The sequence below is a fragment of the Synchiropus splendidus genome, chromosome 3 (assembly GCF_027744825.2).
Source record: "Synchiropus splendidus isolate RoL2022-P1 chromosome 3, RoL_Sspl_1.0, whole genome shotgun sequence".
Taxonomy (NCBI): domain Eukaryota; kingdom Metazoa; phylum Chordata; class Actinopteri; order Syngnathiformes; family Callionymidae; genus Synchiropus; species Synchiropus splendidus.
The window spans coordinates 17,522,741-17,543,131 of NC_071336.1; the positions used below are offsets into that span (position 1 = coordinate 17,522,741).

The 20,391-nt window shown below is 42.4% G+C and overlaps 1 protein-coding gene across 9 annotated transcripts in view; it reads left to right on the plus strand.

The window, feature by feature from the left end:
* The window catches only part of cacnb2a (calcium channel, voltage-dependent, beta 2a), a 51,630-nt gene that overhangs the window by 27,890 nt on the left and 3,349 nt on the right, over positions 1 to 20,391 (plus strand). For 5 of the 9 annotated variants that reach the window (XM_053858630.1, XM_053858636.1, XM_053858637.1 and 2 more), the window contains 11 exons: positions 7,722 to 7,841; positions 13,502 to 13,624; positions 13,690 to 13,826; positions 14,582 to 14,658; positions 14,871 to 15,004; positions 16,215 to 16,295; positions 16,366 to 16,424; positions 16,990 to 17,099; positions 18,918 to 19,069; positions 19,340 to 19,435; positions 19,551 to 19,733. In XM_053858630.1, coding sequence (XP_053714605.1) covers positions 7,722 to 7,841; positions 13,502 to 13,624; positions 13,690 to 13,826; positions 14,582 to 14,658; positions 14,871 to 15,004; positions 16,215 to 16,295; positions 16,366 to 16,424; positions 16,990 to 17,099; positions 18,918 to 19,069; positions 19,340 to 19,435; positions 19,551 to 19,733 — 1,272 coding nt within the window. Of the gene's footprint in view, positions 1 to 5,368; positions 5,961 to 7,721; positions 7,842 to 13,501; positions 13,625 to 13,689; positions 13,827 to 14,581; positions 14,659 to 14,870; positions 15,005 to 15,182; positions 15,203 to 16,214; positions 16,296 to 16,365; positions 16,425 to 16,989; positions 17,100 to 18,917; positions 19,070 to 19,339; positions 19,436 to 19,550; positions 19,734 to 20,391 lie in introns of those variants that run through there. The other 4 variants (XM_053858633.1, XM_053858639.1, XM_053858631.1 and 1 more) reach the window with 3 other exon arrangements.

Sequence of the window (20,391 nt, forward strand, 5' to 3'; positions counted from 1 at the left end):
TACATTTTTTCCACAATGGCGCGTGTTACCTTTTCTGGCAGTTATAGTCCCTAAATGAATCAGTTCAAGTGACCTTTGCGGTGTTTCTTCTGTGTGCGCGTGTGTGCTTCCTGGCATAGCTCTGTTTGTGGGGACCAATTATTGGAAACACCTCTTCTTGTGGGATCCTGTAGCTATTTAGCCAGTCCCAAAAAGGTTAAGCTTCAATTTGAGGATTAAAACTTAGAAAATAACTGGGTCATTATAATGAAATTTAAGATTGGCCTAGGTGCTGGTTAAGGTTAGCCATTTGTTTTGGGTGGTTTAGGGTCTGTTTCCCTAATGCCGTCAAGTGTGAGGGGTGCTATATCCTCACGGTTATTCTTCATGCTCAGATGATGAGATGATGCACATATATTGAAGCCTGAGTGCAAGGAGTGGTGCGTCAACACTTTTTATTATATCTGCTGGTCACAGTCAGACTGTCTTCCCACTAAACAGGTGATCTTCTCTGTGACATACTTCTCCTACACTAAAGTCAGTAGCCCCGGTATTACGGCTTGCAACCCACTTATAAGACATTTTCCGAAGTCCACATAAAGATGGATTATTGGCTATCAAAGTATTTATATGGGTGGTGGTTGTTTTTTGTGTGGTTAAGTGGAAAGACAGACATAAAGAGTGACGATTGTTACAGTCCTGTTGCTGTAGTTGAGCAACATGTGACTTGTAACATCAAAGCTAGTGTTGCTACCTTGCCAGTTTGGTGGGTTGGCTTTGACCGTAGTGGTTAGCAATTACTGTGAAAAAAAAGTTGACAATTACTTTTACATTTGTCCCATGAAGACTTTACTGATTGTAAAATTACCAGAGCTACCAGAGTGTTTCTATGAGGGACACCAGCTAGCGGCCTGCAGAAATGTCAGGGATTAATCCACGCAACTCAACCAAGGTGATATTCTCACTTAGTTAGAAATCAATAAAACCTAAATTCAATAACCAAAAAACAATATCTTGATGTTTGCATTTTAATTTTCTTTGTGCTTTGAAACCGAATGTGCTACATGAATATTAATATTATTACAGACGTTAAAAGCTGCTTGTCGCATGCTCCTTAGTTTTCAATATCTTCTTTTAAACCATGGTCAAAGTCAAAATATAATCTGTCTGTACTGCCTAATTGCACCCTGAATATACTATATCTAGAGAAAACTGAAGGCAGGGGCTAATGCAAGCCTCCATACAAATACAGTCAAGAAGATTCTCTAAAACCACCTTCCATAACGTCAATTCAAGGTCAATTTCTAGAAAACGCAAGTGAAGCATGTTACCGTTTTCTTCCATTTTGAACTGAACCATAGAGGCAAAGCGCTGCCGGAGCTCCCGGGGGGACAGCAGATGAGAGGAGAAACATAAGTGGTTGTGTTGGGAGAAATGAATGGATGAAGGTGGAAAAGGTGACAATAAAGTGGGAATGCAGCAAGGAAGTGCATATAGCAAGGCTGCCTTGACTTAAAGTGCACTTTGTGAATGACATGCCAAGCTTTTATGTCTTCAAAACTGATATAGTTCACTTTATATAGAAGATACTCTCACTACTATACTGTCATCTACTAAATTGCATAGTGTCCCCAAAAAGAGCACGGAAAGCATCAGCTCATGCAGTGATTCCCAAGTGAACCCAGTCATGTGCTTGGCTCAGATGTTAAAGGCTGCAATGACTGACTCACAGCTCACTGCGGTTAGAGCCTCAGTGATTTGTTACGTTCTAATGTAATGATCGCAACGTCAGAGCTGCCTGGAAAGGTCATTGGTGGTCCTGCAGAAAGCAACTCTGTCTGAATTAATCATTAAGATCAGCACACGCTATGAGGAACCACTGCCCTCTGAGCTATCAGGTTTCACCAGTGGAATAAATCAGTCTTTGCATTTCTTGTTTGTGGTGACACGTTGCGGGACATAAAATTCACAATTCTCTCTGCAGTCTGTGCTGGTAGGATTCTATAACTGCTGAATGTGCAAAGTGTTGTATTTGTTCCCATCGTCTTCTGACTTCCTAACTAATGTTATTTAAGCGTTATTTGTAACTGCCTACGGTTATCAGTTTGTTCTTTGAAAAATAAGGGGACTGTGTCACATTCACACATCTGGCAATAAAGACATTTCTGATTCTGTTTTAGTCCTTTCATCATTTGAGTAAAAAAAATGACACTTCTGTGACACTTCAAGTCTTCAGTTTTGGAACAACCCGTGTTTTGCAGTCACCCAATGACCCACTCTGGGCTGTCGAGTCCATCATACTTAAATGACCTTTCAAGTTATCAGAGTAAAAGTTGGGTTGAATGATATTGGGTTTGCTCAGTCAAGCTAAGATGTTTTCCATAAATAAGCCCATCATGGCCACATATGCATACTTTTACACCATGAAATTTAATGAGTCACCAACATGGCCTTGGAGCTATACAGTATGAAATGGTCATATATTGTCGACAAACTGGTTCTGTTTAATTAGAATACTAAATCAATTTAAAACCAAATTCAAATCAGTGCAAATGAAATGAAACATGCCTCGATGACGTCACCAGAGTCAGCTCCTGCAGATGCATCTATGATGTCGATGTCCAACTCAAGCCAGCTTCTCAGTGGCAGATCCTTCATCCTCAGACAACCGGGAGTCACTGCTGCCAGAACTAATCTTCTTACTCAAAATCTGTTGTCAAATCACTCAAATCTTCGGTCATATTGCTCACTATATCTCCTGCTTCCATGCTTGTTTACAGAGTTGGTACCTCACACCTCACAAGATATCGTCAATGACGACTGAGCTTTGCACAAATTACAGTGTAATTTATGGTAGAAGATGGAAACTAAATTTTTGATATTATAGATTTTTGTTTGCATACAGATTGGAGACTTGAGACTTGAGACATGTCTTCACTGACTTCACGTGAGTGACCGTTTTTTTAGCATTATGAGTAACAGCTCAAAAACATGAAGTGAAAATGTCTTTCCATTACGATCTTGCGTGGTTGACATGCTACTTATGCTGTTCGTCCAGAGTCAGAGGTGCTGCAGGCTTGTCATGTATCTGAGTGCCTGCGAGACCAAAGTTGAGCCTCACATCCTCAGCATCTGTGTCTCGCCTGCAGAGCTCCAGATTCAACTTTTCTTAGCATATGAGACCTTTGGATTTCGTGCATGACGCAGTGAAGGGATAAGTTTGATGCCAGAGGCTCAGTTCAGTTTATGTTCTGATGGACTAAGAATTGACCTTCGCAGAACCTGGTTCCGGGGGTCAGTGGTTACACACATTGTGAGTGTGTGTATTGAATAACGCACACCAGGATGGAAAGTCAAACAAACTATCTCTATTTGATTTAAAAGGCATGTGTAGACATCTGAAGATGAATGTCTTCTCACTGGCCACTAGCAGAATAATCCCATAGTTTCCCTAATGGTCCCCATCAGTGATCGTAATGATCGGAAATATCTTTGTTCTCTTATTCCTTTCATGTGAAATGTGTCATGTAATAAGACCCTGAGAGAAAGAGAGAGGCGCGTCATTGATCGGTTATGATCAGTACAGCTGATTAGCATGTCAGTCTTTGATCTACAGCGACATCTCCTTAGGGAGTCACTTTCTGCTCATAAAACAGCGAGAGTGTTCCTCCCACCAGGCTGAACTTCTGCGACCTCACACAACCTCCTGACCGGTCAGAGGAGCGTCTTGCGTCAGCAACTGAGGACTCTGAGAACTAGTGCTGCCCTTTACTTGTGGGACATTTGTAATTAACAATAGTGACTCTCGACGGTCAGGCGACTTCGGTGACTTTCCTCGCACATACACTTTGTCTCTCCTGACTTTTTCTTTGGCGTTTAAACTGCAGTGTTTTGGTTCTGTGTTTGTGCACCAAGCGCAGCTGTTATTTAAAGCTTAATTGGAGTAAAGGATGCTGACACCTGACGGTTGATTTCTCGTTGTCGCCCCATTTTAGAAGGTGATGTTGATTTTATCATGCAACACCTGACATCTCACCCACTGAGACTCACCACACCCAGACTGCACCTATTTCAGGTGACCTCAGCGCAAAAATGCTACGTGCATCATCTGGTCCCTCCAGGGCAAATCTCACATCTATTTTTATGGCTGAGCAGGCTCCATATGCACCAGGCATATTGGAATAAGAGGAGCTGGCAAGCTCCTCCCAGCAGGGCTTCAGGCTGGAGACAAGCATCTGCCTTCATGTTAAACATGATCAAAAATACTTGGGGCTCCACACTGGGCATCACCCTCCATGTTGTCTCATGCGACAGCATCATGTGACAGCAACAGGAGCAACCTGAGCCGATGAACTCTGATCCATAATGAACGTTGCCTCCTGCGTCGGGTGCAGCATATCTTCCTACACAAAGTCTGATGGTTTCAGATTGAATGAAAGAGCAGGCAGGTTTAAGTTTGCAGAACTTCAAGGAAACGTCCAGGATGAGTTGAAAATGAACTTGGAAGTTGCTTTTGGTTTGTTTCTTCTGTAATGCGTTCTGGAGTACTACACATCTTGAAAGTTGTGTAATTCACTTTGCAGGAAAAATGATCTTTTTGTGGATGAAATCTCACGTGACCAGACGTATTTAAAAAAAGTGGACATTTTGAAACAAATTGATAACATATAAGGCATTGCAGGTTTTTTTCACAGAAAATACTGACTGAAGTCTGTTGTGCACGGAACCCAAGTTGCACAATCCGGAAAGACATATGAAGAGACAGACAGCTGCTGATTGGAGAGAGATTTACTTTTCATGGTTAACTAGCGTTTTTATCCTTACACCAATGTAGTAGATGTCAAAACCTTCCCCTCACATTCATTGTTTCTCTTCATTTGACCGCCATAAAAGCTACTGCCCAGTGCTGTATAATTTATCCCACAGCGCTATATGATATTCCACAAATGTATGATGATAAAATTAAAATAAGGGAATAATATTGGGTAAAAAACACAAAAAAACAACAACAATCTGCTCAACAATCTACAATGATGAGTGGCTGGGCAGAGGTAGGCGCTCTCTTGAGTGCCTTTTCAGTTCATCACTCAGTAGCCAAATAAATATCGTAGTATATCATATAAGTAAACACTGAGATTAAAATAAGCTCCTAACCTAATTTTGAATATCAGCACAAAATGGAAAAAGCTGTTGTAAGAACTAGTTATTTTATTTATGAATCATGAATGTTTTAAAATTTTCATTCGATGATGCACACATTCACCTGCAGCACAGTGGAGACAGTTGAAGCAGAGTGATTGACTGTGAGGGGGTAAAAAATGAGGGGAGTAAGAGAGGAGGCAGAGGAGGAGGCGGAGGAAGGCGGACAGAGTCAGTGAGGTACTGAAATAGCATAGTGGATCTTGGGAGACAGAGACGACTGGCCACTTAATGACCAGCGGAGCGTCCTGAGAAAGAGCAGCTTCATTAGCATGAACGTCGGTCACAGACGCACCAGGAGGACGGGATGACATAAGCCGCAGCTTGTTTGAGGAGCGCTGAGAATGTGATGGAGAAAGGAAGCGTCACAGCTACCTGATTTATTTTAGGAGACCTGCAGTCAAGAGGAGGCGGCTGAGATGTGAGGAGACTAGAGCTTCTGTGGATTCCCCGTTTGCTTGAGGAGCATCATTGAGAGCAGCAGAGCAAGCAGCAGCTGCAGCAAAACAAGGAGCCCCGACTCCAGACCTGCTTACACACCCAGAGATGAGAGAAACTAGTCCTTGCAGACAGGGTGTTGCAAGAATCAGCTGTGCATGGAGCCACAGTGTTGAATGTACCACCAGCCGTAGGAGCAAAGTGACCACAGCAGCGCAGCAGTCAGGTGTAGTGGGGGGGCAGTGGCTCTGGACACTGAGTGACCAGTGTGGCTGATGAAGGCCACCTGGATAAGATTGCTGAAACGAGCCAAGGGAGGTCGTGTCAAGAACTCCGATGCCTGTGTAAGCAGCCTCAACATTCTCAAGTTTTTGGTTGTGCATGCGTGCCTGGTGTGGCTTCTGCCGTCATCAGTCTATTCATGTTTTATTTACAGATGAAAACCGGTATCAGGACCGAGTTCTGTGTTGCAGCTCTCTGACCCAGTGGTTACAGTGTCCACGGTCGTTCTGAATCTTAATTCAAATGCATCATAAACCTTGGAATCACTGGAATTGCATTTGAAGTTTACTCCCAGTGACACGGGATGGAGGGTTTAATCTGCACCACAAGTAGCCTTGCATGAGTGAAGCTCAGCTGTATGGCGTAGACAAGTAATTGCAGGAGGAAGAGGTGTGCTCCTCCGTGTGTGATGGCTGGGTAATTCTAATCAGGCACCGAGTGAGGGGAGCTATTTTTAACTCAGACAGCAGAGCGTACTGGTGCAGTGAGATGAATGAAAGCCCTTGTGTGGGCGCTGTAGTCGACCGAGGTTGAAGCCAAAGACAATGCCGGTGTTTTGGACATAACCTGCTCCTTCGACGCTCATGTTGCAGATGTTAACTAGAGGTCCGGAATAGCAGAGGGGAGATGGGATGTGCAATGGGGTAACCATAGGAACAGAGCAATAATAAAACACCGTAGGATAATAAAACTTGAACTGTGAGTCTTAAGATTAGCTGGTGTGAGTTCTATTTTTTTTAGCAAGCTTTTGCATTGTTGTGTGACACAACAGTAAACACAACTTTGGCAAGAAAGAAATTGTTCACAAATCTGCTCTTTAGTTTAATATTGCTTTGATCGTAGCTTGGTGATTTACAAATTTCAGTCATATGAAATGCTGGAACAACAAAAGAACAACAATATTTAAATCTTTATCAATTGCAATCCATGTTGTAAAATGATATTGCACTACTGCTTGACTATAAGGTTAACTTTACAAAACAAAATAAACAAATGCATGTTAATCCCCAAGGGTGCGTCCTCGGTCATCTGTAACTTAACATGTAGTATTATTTGTGTGCAGAATGAAGTGAGCTTCTTTGGCGACTTTAAAGACAACGTCTGATGGTCATCAAGTATTACTGTCAGTAGTAGCACTAGTGTGTTTACTAAAAGAACACTAGCCACTCTGTTCTGCCTCTATGACAGATGTGATGCATCGCCACTGTCGTGACAGCAGCTCCAAGTTTACAACAACCTTCTTCATAAAAACTGCTTGTTTATCATCTGTGCTATAAACTCCACTGTCAGGCCTGTTTGTATGACTGCACACTTCAAAATTGCCAAAACATTGTCAGCTGATGTCAACATTGCATTCAGATCCCAAATAAATCTTGAGGGAAAGCCCACTGTGTAGAGTGAGTGTTGAATTTTGTAATGCAACCGTAAAAGTGCATCCTCACACTGGCTGCTGGTTCTAAATGATGCTATGTTTGGTCTTCTTTTTATCCATTAATATCAACACTGAAAGTGTCATTGGCTATTTTTCTAGGGAGGTTTTTGAAATGTTGAGGAATCAAGTCATGGATGTAATTGGATAAAATTTTCAGGAGCAATCAATGATTCAATTCTGGGAGTGATCTGGATCATTGTCTGGATCCAGGCACATTTTTTACAGATCGGGAGACAGTATTGCTTTGCATTTGTGCCAGATTGCCATTTGGATGCAGAGTTTTTTTTTTTTATGGATACTTTGTCATTGGGAGATTGTGTTGGTTGTGGACTGAAGCTGGACTCCTAAATATGTGTTTTGAGAATCAGTTTTGACATTCGTTTCTCTGCAGGGTTCGGCCGACTCCTACACCAGCCGTCCATCAGACTCCGATGTGTCCCTGGAGGAGGATAAAGAGGCAGTGCGCAGAGAGGCAGAGCGACAGGCTCAGGCACAACTCGACAAAGCAAAGGTAGAGTTGTTTTTGCTCATATTTTTGGGATAACATTTATGAGGACACCACTAATTTCAGACAGCTCCCAAAGAAACAAGTAGCTAGTGTTTGTGAGGTTGTCTCTATCTTTTACAACAACAGCTGCTGTTTTACTTTCCCGTCTTGAAGAAGCCTACTTTATTCCGGTTCAGTCAAGTCCACCATTGTCAAGTGAAAAAAGCGTCAGTGTAGATTTACGTTTCCTTAGCCTATGTGTCCATCAAGACACTGATAAATGTGCTAATAAGCTAACATGGTCATGTCAATAATGATTCGCTGTGACCCGATTTTTACTTCAATGATGTCAGTAAAATCATTATGTGTGAGATCAGAAGGTTGTGTTAGCATTTGATTCGCTTCTTTGTGCATTTGAACTCATCTTGTTCGATGAACTAGTTCAGCGTTGATGATAACAGGCTCTGTTCTCAGCTTAGCACAGTCATGATGGCATAGACTTGAAATGTAAGTAAACCATTAACAATGAGATCATTGCTTTTATTTGCATCTTTTCAGGAGACTCAGCGTCGTGAGCAACTTATTGTGTCAGAGCAGGGTAGCTGATGTGAGAGGTCAGAGGGAGTAGGATCAGTGTTTATCAGAGATAAGAGATTTGCTGACCCCAGTCAAGATAAAATAAAATAAACAAAGTCGCTCCAAACAAACGAGTGATGCTGTAATTGGATTTCAGTTCAGGGATCGCTCAGTGACTGTAGCAACTCTGTCAGCTGTGCTGAACGTTATCTGTCTATAGTGAGGTGAAAATGACAAATCACACACTGTTGCACTAGTCACACTGTGCATCATGCTCTGTATCTTATTTCATGTTTTATCTTGTGACACACTTCTTTATTAACTGCTTCAAGTGCTTCGTCCATCCGCTTCCCATTCTTCTCATTCATCAGTCTCACCGTTGCTTTGAGCAAAGATTCATTTTATTGAATCGTAACCGCTGTGGTCTGGTCTACTGCTGCTGTTTCCAGCTTTATTTACGTGATTGATAATCTGTGTTCTAAATGAGCCCCTGCTGGCATTAACATGATGGATTGGTGTTGGAAAATAGCCCACAGCACAGAATCGTGCCACCTGAGACTGCTGAGCGTTGGAAGGAGAGGGTGTGTGTTCCTTTTACTGGAATCAGAGGTGTTGTATGCTGCACATGTTGGACGTGTTTATTAGCATGACTTTGTAAATTTCATATATTTTTTTTACATTTTTTTTAGTTACAGAGGTTTCTCAGCTTCCAGATCATTATCAATGACAAGCATAGTGAACTGATGTACCCTCTAAAGTGTTTTATGGAAGGACTGTGAAACTCTTAAATGTGTCCTACTGCTTGGATTATAAGGTGTGAAACTCATGGAAGGGTATACAATTTTAAACACAATTTCATTTCAAGTTGAGTGTGTATGGTCCAAGCTCTTGTGGGCCATGTAAAATGACTTGCTGAAATGCATATGGCCCCTGGCTCAGTGGGACAACATGTGCTGGCCCTTAGACAGTGTCATTGATGCTACTTTCTTTGAAGGCCACTCGGGATCAATGTGTTGCAATTATCTTCATGGTAGTATTCAACATAAACAGACATAAGTGTCTTTGAACATAAATTCCAGTTAAAGAGAGGCACCTACAGTCAGAACAGGCCTATGTTGACGGCATACTACTTAATGTTGGCAGAAGACCAAGAGAAGACCTTAAGAACAGAATAATGTGTGCCACCAGGTAGAGAGTATAGCAGTCTATTGTGGTGACGAGGCAAAAATATAAAGATGTGCTGTTATATGTTGTTTGCTCTGCATTCTAAATCGTTAGTCAAGCAGTTTTACCCCTCTTGCTTCAGGATCAACTCATTGAATGTCTGTCCTGTTAAGGTTCAACAGACTGGTGTAATTGGTAAAGAATGAAACAGTGATACTTAAACTAGCAGTGGCTGTTTTTAGGAAAAATGGCATCAGATTGTATTGTCTCCTTGTCCTGTCTGTGGAGGTTGCAGCAGTCCTAATCCCTGTGAGATCAATGTACGACTTTCAAGGTGAAGCAGTGTGGAGAAAGCAGATTTATAGCAGGAGATCCTGAAGAGTGCTGCTAATGGAAAAGCTGTGGAATGTTACACAAAAGTCCAGCAGCAGTCAGTGAGAACAGAGGTCCACTCTGTCAGTACACCTCCAGAGAGGATCCATTCAATGAAATATTCATCATGTGGTTGATATTGTGACAACTGCTGGGCATTGTTAATCGACTGTTGTTGAGGCGGTGTCCCTCTGTGACTATCAATTCTCTTTATTCAGGGTTCCCTACTTTGGCCTCTCTCCGCCCTCCAACCTTGCCTTCATCCTCACCCACTTTTACATATCACTACTCTCTATACATGTTAGCATATTGCTGTCTTACTGGCAATGCTGGTGTGAGACCCTGCAAATTATTGAGGTCATGTCCCTCGACCAGCGCTTGAGTGTTTATCCTTGTCTAAATAAACACACACCGTTCGGCACATATGTGTTCTAGCGGACCTTGGATGATACCGCAGTCATGTGACATGAGCCATGTACCCCAAGGTCACCCTGGCCTACTGTGCTAGCCCGGGACACACCAGAACAAATGATATTCTCAATGGAGCCCACACTCGTGCGCACATTTTCCTGAGAGTGTGTGCATTTCTGTGGTCATTTCACCGTTGTACGAACCCACCGGTTCAGATGAATCAGCATGCATTAAGAGAAGCTCCAGACCAATGTTATACTGGTGTAGGTGGTGATGTAATCATAAATCAGCCTTTGAAATCTAGCTATAGTCAAATATAATGTGACCCAAAAAGTGATGATAATGCTTAAAGTTACCGCCATTTTAGTGTCCAAATGTTCATTGGACAATAAGAACATCACCCTTCCTCATTGTACGGCGGCAACGATTAGTTGACGTCATCGATAATGTTGACAACAAAGAATGAAAGTGTTCCGTGTTTGGTCTGTGACGCCGCACACCCTTCAGCTAACAGCTAGCATGTCGGTTAGCGCGGAGCTAACCGACCAGAACTGAACTAGGTAGCCACAATGCACACATCGTTTTCGATTACTATTGAAATAAGACCTTTTCATGTGGATGTGATCAGACATTTTAAATGGGATACATATGTATATAGTGATGATTTTAAATTCTTCTCCAGGACCAATAAATACCTCCGTTTTAAAGAACTGTAGCTCTCTGTCAACTGTTTTAGAGTTTCAGAGTTATTACATGTTGCTGGATTATGTGTCATTATTTTAATGTACTTGTTTAATAATGTATGGTATCAGAGTATCACACTGAGATGATTTAAGCAACTTTAGGTTAAACCGAAATTCAAAATTGGTCCAAACAAAGGTCATCGCGATTAGTCGACTAATCGAAAAAGTAATGAATAGAATAGTTGACAGCGAAAATAATCGTTAGTTGCAGCCCTACCTCATTGACAATAGTCTTAAATTCCATTGATAACTCACAGAAGTAATGACTGACCTCTGTTGCTGCATTCAACAACCCACTAAAGGAGTTGCTCTATCATGCATTTTGCCTCTAGACCAACAGATGTCAGTGAACGTATAACTCGATTCTTTCCACATAATGATTTAATGTAATTTGCCTTCTGCATCATATTGAGCATGGTGTCATCTTGAATTTGCCTGGCTCTTTGAGTCACTTGATGGACTCCGTTCTCTGATAAAACTGAAGTGCATCATGTCCGACTTGAGCCAAATTCATTTTAAAATCTTTGCGCCGTCCAATAAAGTCGCTGCGCGTAAGCTCTGATCTCCTGGGTTCACTTTGGCTTTGGAGCCATCAAGTCCTGCCTGACTTCTCTCTTTAATCTGCCTGTCTGCATAATTCTCTGATGGGATGTCTCTCCACTGCATAATGCGTGCGTGTGTGTGCATTTGGCTCTGTGTCCACTGTTGTGTCACCATCAAAGTAAATGTGACGGTGAAGACCACATCCATGTTTCCACTAGTTCCTGCCATCACCTCCAGACAGCCTCCAAGCCTGTGTCAAAAAAGTATTTTTGAAGTTATTATTCAAAAGCAGCGAGCGAATGTGAGTTCTCTCTGCCAACATATGGTTTTGTTGCTGCTTCTTTCAGAATGTGACCTTTCTGAAGCCTAGTTTAATCAAGTTTTATTACATGTAATGGCTCTCTGAGGGCTCAGAACCCTTCAGTTTCATTTGTAAAAATATAATTTGTTGGTGTTTTTGAAAACAAACCAAAACAACAGAGGTTGCCACATGAATGCAGCTTTAACTTATTTGTTAATTATCTAGAATATAAGGAGGAATATAAATACTTTGGAAGGCCATGCAGACTGTTAGAAATCAATCTGCTTGTTTTATGTAGTTTGCTGTTGTTTTATTTTCATTATTTGGCCGTACTTTTTGGATTTGCTGTGTCCTCCTGTGGTGTAACACTTGAACACTAGATTCTTGGTTGCACTGGGATCTGACAGTGACTCAACTTTGAGTGACCAAATACAGCATGGCTCAATGACGTTATATATGTTCCTTCTATTTGAACATTTGTTTCACATTCCATAACCTTGTAAGCAAGTCAGGGTCCTCTCAAAGGTTCTTACCCTTTGGTGCTATAGAAGTGCTATCTAGTATATGTGTTTGATGCGGCCCAGCTAGCAAGGTCACAGTTGCATGGGAGTCGCCCTAATGTGGGCAGAACATATATTTACTGTACATGGTGATGAAATCACGTTAATATGGCTAGAATAGTCATGTTTTACTAGAGCCATGGTTGTTTTCTCCAGCATGTGAACCTGCCCGGGGGTGTCTTTGAATATATCTAATTGTTTGGTTGTTTCGTTTAGATAATTTGTGTAGTTTGCTTTGAAATAGTATTATAAATTGGCATTGTCTTGTGTTGTCTTTTCACAAAACTGTGGTGTTTTTTCCGGAATAGTTTCAATCAATACTCAATTAGATATTTCTCTCTGATAAAATTACTATGCTTTTTATTTGCTATTTTATTTTCAATTTGTCAATTGATTTGTTCTTTTCTCTTGTTACATGACAATCCCAATCACATATTTACATATATTTCCCAACGTTAATTTTGTCCCTGCAGTGCTCGTGTTATAAAAAGAGGTTTACTCATATTTAAATCAACACGTCATGCTATGCGTTTGAGCATGCGATAATAACTTGGTTGGACGTGAACCTTTGATAAAAACCAGCAAATGAGTTCAGCATAAGCAGAGAACTCTGAATGTGCGCTCGTGACCATCGCAGACAGCCAGTGATGCTTCTGCAAGGCTGCGTCAACAGAGGGTCATGAGCTCTTCTCATTATGTGAATGGAGCAGCTGTGCGTCTGCAGCGCTGCTCGGAGGCGAGCATCGATTCAGCCACTGTCGTCGCCATTGATTTATGAAGCGTTGCTCTGCTCACTGTTTGCACTGCTCATAAGTGCATGGCAGTAATTATTGCTGAAGCTCTGCCACTGACTAACATGTTGCTCTGTGTGGCAGTAAAGGGGGCACTGATGACTCATGAGGGGTTATTTTTAAACTTTGCTTGAAGAGGGAACCTCCCTCAACAATGCCTTCGCCCTCAGTTGCTATTAATAATATATTCAAATCTTCATTCATCCCTTGTGTTTGCTGGCAGACAAAACCTGTTGCGTTTGCAGTTCGCACAAATGTCAACTACAGTCCGTGTCATGAAGACGATGTCCCAGTTCCAGGCATGGCCATCTCTTTTGATGCGAAGGACTTCCTCCATGTCAAAGAGGTGAGCACATCTGCCCGCCGTCACGTGCAGCGTCACTCAGGTGGTGAGCAACTTGTCTTCTGCAGAAATTCAACAATGACTGGTGGATAGGTCGTCTGGTGAAGGAAGGCTGTGAAATTGGTTTCATTCCCAGTCCAGTGAAGCTTGAAAACACTCGAATCCTCCAAGAGCAGAGAGCCAAGCAGGGAAAGTTCCACTCCAGGTAAACAATCTCAGACGTGCTGTGTGCCGCGCGCAGCCAGAAACTCAAGGGACCATGAAACCTTTTCCCTCATAACTGAACTGCTTCGTTGGTGGAGACTTCGTTTGGGCCTTTGCTTTTTGCACAACCATTTATGAGCTAGCAGAGCTCCAGGAGCCATGCTTTGGCTACATTTTATTAAACAACCTATTTACAAAGACAATATCAAAAAAGAGTTCCTCCTAAAAAACACACACCTCCAGTTCACTCTAAATCCACACTTTGAATGATAAATTGGATTCATGTCATCATTGTAGCCTAAACTGCTAAATGCTTTTAGTGTTGCAGCACATTTTGGGATTAGCACTAGGCAGCTCATAATGAAAGGGTGAAAATAACAGAAAGTGATTCAAGTAGTGGCCCTATATTATTACACTGCTGAATATAGGTAAAACCAAAGAGATTCCTGCGATGCTCCTCGTCTATAGTTAGCTTGCTTGTTTATTTATTATGTATGTGGATGGGCTGGTTCTGCGTCAGTGAGCCTGAGAGACAATCTTATGAATTTGTCTGTTGATATACACGTGTATACAGTATTTACAATGTGTGCTCAGGGAGTTGCGTACAATTGAAGCTTTTCTCTGGATGAACTGAATGTTCTTGCGTGTCAGGTTTTCAGGAGTCTGTGATGGCATCAGAATGAATGTGTTTGTAGCTATGTATTATTAACTGTTGGGCCTTCTAACACTGTTTTACTTTGTCATCTTTTTTTCCAGTAAATTGGGAGCAAACTCATCCTCAAGTTTAGGTGAAGTTGTTCCTAATTCTCGGAAATCAACTCCCCCGTCATCTGGTGAGTCTGTTCTTATCTCTTATATATTTTGTTTTCACCATGCTATTCCAGTGGTGGGTAAGATTCTCGGTCTGATTTTGAAACGCAAACATTTGCAGATCTTCACGTTTTAATCTGGAGTTGTACTTTAATGTGTTTCTTTGTGGATGATGATGTGGAACATTGTGAGTGTTTACGTCTGTGATGTTGCTCTCGTCTGTCTGTGTACGTAGCCATTGACATAGATGCCACAGGCTTAGACCCCGAGGACAATGAACCCCCCATCACCGTGCGCTCCCCTAAATCCAGTCCAAACACTGTCATGTCAACCTTAGCAAAAGAGAAGCGAATGCCTTTCTTTAAGAAGGTAAACTTTTTGCCGCAGACTCGACTCTCCGTCTGTCCGTACGGCTCTGACTAAACGCCTATGGCTTCCGAGCGTCACGCAGTCCTTCTGTCCGCGTGTGCCTCCTCTTCTCCGTTACACACACTTGGCATGCATGGCTGTTCTTAACCTCTCTCTCTCTCCTCTTCCGTCTTGCCAGCTAAGCAGAAGCAGAAGTCGGTAAGTTAAGGTGCTAAGGCACGTCAGTATCCTGCACTTTGCTGCTTGACCTCGCACCTGCTGCCTGACCCTCGTCTTTGTGATCTTATCTTGGAGATTTCTGCGTCAACTTTGGTCTGTTTTTGTTTGTGATCAGCAAACCTTATATGTATATATACAGTATATATATATATATATATTTATATACATGTTTATGTGAACATATGCATATCATGAACTCTCTCTCAGCCAGAGAGACTGAACTTCAGCCCCACCATGGCTGACAGTAATAACCTGTGCTCCTCTGTAAACGTCATATCAACACAGTCATATGTGTAGACAGCTGTAAAACATATTACTTCATGTTCAAACAGGGTTTTCTCTTTGGAATAGCACAGCACCCATAAAAACCATAAGTAGTCAGTGCAGTATAAATGTGTAGTTTAAACGTGAGTTGGCTGTCGTGTGTATTTGTGTCCCAAGATAAGCCTGGTGTAGTCAACAGATGGTGAGACAGAAGTGCCCCGTGAGACAAATATGTTGATTTTGGGGAATGATTAATTAATTCGCCCAGTTTCTCCTGCTGTACTGCAGAGAGACTCAGTCTTCTGCAGGCATTAAAGATCAAGAGACATTTGCTCCTCAAGACCATTAAGAATCTGCTCAGATAATCCTGCTACCTGTATATTACATATCTTTAAATAGCTGCTAAAAAAATTCCAGTTTCATTCTACAGAATCGGCTTGTTTATTTTTATTAACAGTATTGTTTGAGCTCTTTCACTTGCCAAATATTTACCCTTTTCCTCACTGATATTTCCTCCTCCCGTTGTAGTGGGCTGTGAAATAAAACAACTGTGAAACCCCTAACTGAAGGTGTATAAATGAACGTCTAATTTAAGTCTGTTTATGCTCTGCCTTGCCAGACTCAAGTGTTATTTCACGGTCCACAATATCCTAAATTGTCTCCTTCAGTTGTCCAAGAGATTTGTGTATGTGTGTGTTTACTTGACTTTTTGTTCCCCTCTCGGAAGACGGAACACATTCCTCCCTACGATGTTGTGCCTTCCATGCGGCCTGTGGTTCTGGTCGGACCGTCACTGAAGGGCTACGAGGTGGGTCACCATTCCTCCATCTGATGACAGCAGAGATGTTTGATCTGTCTTCTGAATTGTGGTTTCGCAGGTGACAGACATGATGCAAAAAGCACTTTTTGACTTTCTGAAACACAGATTTGAGGGCAGGTAAGAGCCTTGATTCTGCTTCCTTCCTCATTGCTGCACTGCTGCAGGCTGTTATTCACTGTCCCTCGTGGGTTGCTGAGAGAGTCTGAGGCTGGTTTGTTTGGCCTGCAGATGTGTGCCGCTGCTTTAAATAGTTTTTCTACATGTCCTTAATAGGCCATAGTGGACTGTGCAGCGGAGCAAGACGCTCCTCACTCAGTGATGAGTGCTCTGCTTCAATGTACCCCCGGCAGCCACTCCCCTCCTGAGCGGAGCAGGATGAACTTACTCAACACTTCAGTCCAGAAAAATCCTACTGTCGCACATTCCTCTTCACCCATCATCTCAGTCTCTTCTTATCGGTCGCTGATTTCTTTTCTTGAACTGCTTGAGCAGCATGCTGATGTGAAACGTTTACTGAAATTAAACTCAGTTAAAAGTTTAGATTATACCCAAAACAGTACTCGTCCAGATCCAGGCTGACCTCAGGATGTGGATTACGATGATGATGATGATGATGATGATGATGTGGAGCGTTAAGTTTCATACTGAAGTATGAGTGAGTTTTGCTTGTCTTTGCTTCCAGAATATCTATCACTCGAGTCACAGCAGACATCTCTCTTGCCAAACGCTCCGTCCTCAACAATCCCAGCAAGCACGCCATCATCGAGCGCTCCAACACTCGCTCCAACTTGGGTATGTTTGAAATGACTTAAGAGCATCTGGTGTTCTGATTCATAAGTCCTTCATGGAGTCGACGTGGTGTGGAAAAGAAGGAAGCCATTAAAGGAATTCTCGACAGCAGTAATAATGATTCCCAGCGGCCCCGACTGGCCTTGGCTCGGATCCCTTGCTTTAGGATGAAAGACGAAGAATATATACTTGATAAGTTGTCAAGGTCTACTCTGATTTGAACGTTTGTCAATGAAATAAAAAATAATAATAAAAACAACTGAGGTCAGCAAGTCCTGACTTCAGAGGCTGACTTCATTGAGGGATAATGCCAGACAGACGTTACCCTGAAGGAAATACACTGTAATCTCAAGCAGTCGGTTTCATGGTGGCTTGAATTCTGAGAATTTACTGCAGCTACTTTACAGTCCAGCAGCTACTGATGATGAAACACAACAAACACATGAGAAGCAAATGATTCTGGTTCAGATTTCACAGCACATTTACCCCTAAAGTTTTGATGTTGAGATGTGAAACCTTCCCCTGATGTGTGAGACTACAGTATGCTGGTCAAAGCAATGAGCAGGTTTTGTTGCTTGTGAGGACAAATCTGTGGTGTAAGAGTGCAAGGGGAGTTTTGCTAGTGTTGCTGTTCAGGTTCCTTTTGTTGCTATTCACTGGCTGGAGAGATCATTCATGACTTGATCAGATTCTGAGCGAGAAATAAAAGGAATATTTCCCTCTTGTGGGAAATGGTCTTCACTTCAACTGGAAAAGTAATCTGGGCATGAAATGTTGAGTGTGTTGGCTTCACCTTTGTGAACACAGTAGGTTGTGTTTGCATGCATCTTCCAAAGTGAGAAACAGAATGCATTGTTAGTCTCCATTTGACTCAGGGTTTCTGCTGCATGTAAATGATTGTACTGCACCGCCACATCTTATACTAGAGCCGTGTTCAGAATAATGATCTCTTTTTAAACATGAAATTTCACCTGATCAAACGTAATAAACTGGAGTGGAAACATCAAAACAAGCAGATAACACAAGGCATCATGGAGGTGGACATCATTATGGTAGTTTGCAGTGTGGTTTTAATTGAAAAATCGGGAAAGAAACATCATATAGCTAAATAATAACATAACATAACATAAACATAGCATAAAAAATAGTGTCGGCGCCAAAACTGCCTCATAACACTGCTTATTCTGCTTGATATCAATCCACTTTCAACAAATTATATCCTGTTAGATTTTCATTTTCCAGATTTGTTGTTGACAAAATTCCTGCTTAAAAAAACAGCAGCGTTGAATAACACAGTGTCTTATATGTCACCTTGCATTATCAGAAATTCAATTAGTGCTGAATTTCGTTTAAAGTCAACCTCACGCTGGCCACATCAAATTGCTATGCTGCCCAGATATGGCTCAGCGGCCTTGTGTTTGTTATGTGCAGTTCAGTACTTTTTCTCAGTTTATTTTGTATAATAATGACGTTCAACTTGTCTTTTATTTTTTTCTAAAAATGCAGCTGGGGTGAACCTGGTGTCAGACTGCTAAGCGCTACATCCCAAAATGCTAGCGTGTTTGCACTCTGACTCTAAGTTTTAGGTCATTTCACATAAACGGATGAACTCCCTGGATTATGGATTTTTTTTCCTTCCAGAGGCTTCATTAAATTGTCCTGATTTGGTCTAATCTGGTTTGTGAACTCTTCAAATTGTCTCTAACCTTTTTCTTTTGGATTTAGCTCAGAAGTTTAGCCCCAAAGATGTTTTGTCAAAGATCAGAGGAGACAATCATCCTAAAAGCCCTGACACGTGTTCTGCTCTTCCTTCGGCCTCAGCTGAGGTCCAGAGTGAGATCGAGCGGATATTTGAATTGGCCCGGACGTTACAACTGGTGGTCCTGGACGCTGACACCATCAACCACCCGTCACAGCTGGGGAAGACGTCTCTCGCCCCAATTGTTGTCTACGTCAAGATCACGTCGCCAAAGGTGATCAAGCTGGACTCAATCAAGTTTGGTGCTGAAGAAGATGACAACAATGCTAGAATAACTTGTCATCCGTTGCTACTTTTAAAGAATTCTGATCTTTTCCCCTACTATTATTTTTTTTAACAGTATTATTTTTGGTCATATTGTTTGATACTGTTTGAGTAACCAGCAGTCCATGGGGCTTTACTACTTTGCATGCTTGATTCATTTGTGAGTTTTGGGGAGTTGAGCCTCTTCACTGTGCTCTGAATTCTTCCCTCTTGCCCTCAGGTGCTGCAGCGACTTATCAAGTCCAGAGGGAAGTCTCAGGCCAAGCACCTGAATGTCCAGATGGTGGCCGCAGATAAGCTTGCGCAGTGTACGCCTGTAAGTCACGATGGCCTGAAATTATTACGTTTACAGAAGGAACTCATTTTGGTGTTAAAACGGAGGGAGTTTGCACACGCATTATCTCTCCTCTTTGACTCCTCCTCCTCCTCAGGAGATGTTTGACATCATCCTGGACGAAAACCAGCTGGAGGACGCCTGCGAGCATATGGCCGATTACCTGGAGGCCTACTGGAAAAGCACCCACCCCACGAGCTGCAACCCCCCCAACCCGCTACCAGCTACGTTGCCCACAGCTGCACTGCCCTCCAGTCCAGCCCTGGCCTCTGGCACGCAGGTACTCAAGCTGGAGGACACCTGCGTTTTAGACTGTGTTACAGTCACATTACGACATGAATTTGTTGAATCTGTGCTCACCACCATGCAGGTTTAACATTATCTCTCAAAATCATCCCAATTAAAAAAAACAAAAACAAATGTGCAGGTCAGTCCGGTTTTCTGTTGTGCCTCACATCATTTTGTTTTTTGTTGCACGACACAGCAACATAATATTTAGGCTTGCTAAGTATCCAGCTACTCTTTTAGGTAGAGAGGCTAGCTCCTCCTGAATGGAATCAGAGTTGTGGTTAGATTTTACTGAACTGGTGTCTGTGTGACAACTGTGAGCAGCCTCATCCACTTCTGCTGCCCCCCACTAACCCTGCCTCCCGCCCCTCTCTCCATCACCGCGTCACTCTGGAAGGATGAAACTTTGGAGGACGGGGAAAGAGATGAGGATCAGGATTGAGTTTGACATGTGTTTTCTAGTGTGGTGAGTGTGAGTCCCGGGGTCGACAGAACAGCCTCCTGTGGGTCTCACAGACATCTTCAGGTCTTCAGAGTGACTGCATGAAGCATCCGACTGATTTCCTTCGTGTGGAGTGATCTGAGTGTTGAGTGTTGAAAGCCACTCTTGTCGCAACCATCCGTGTTCAATTCACACTGTGTCTTCTCGA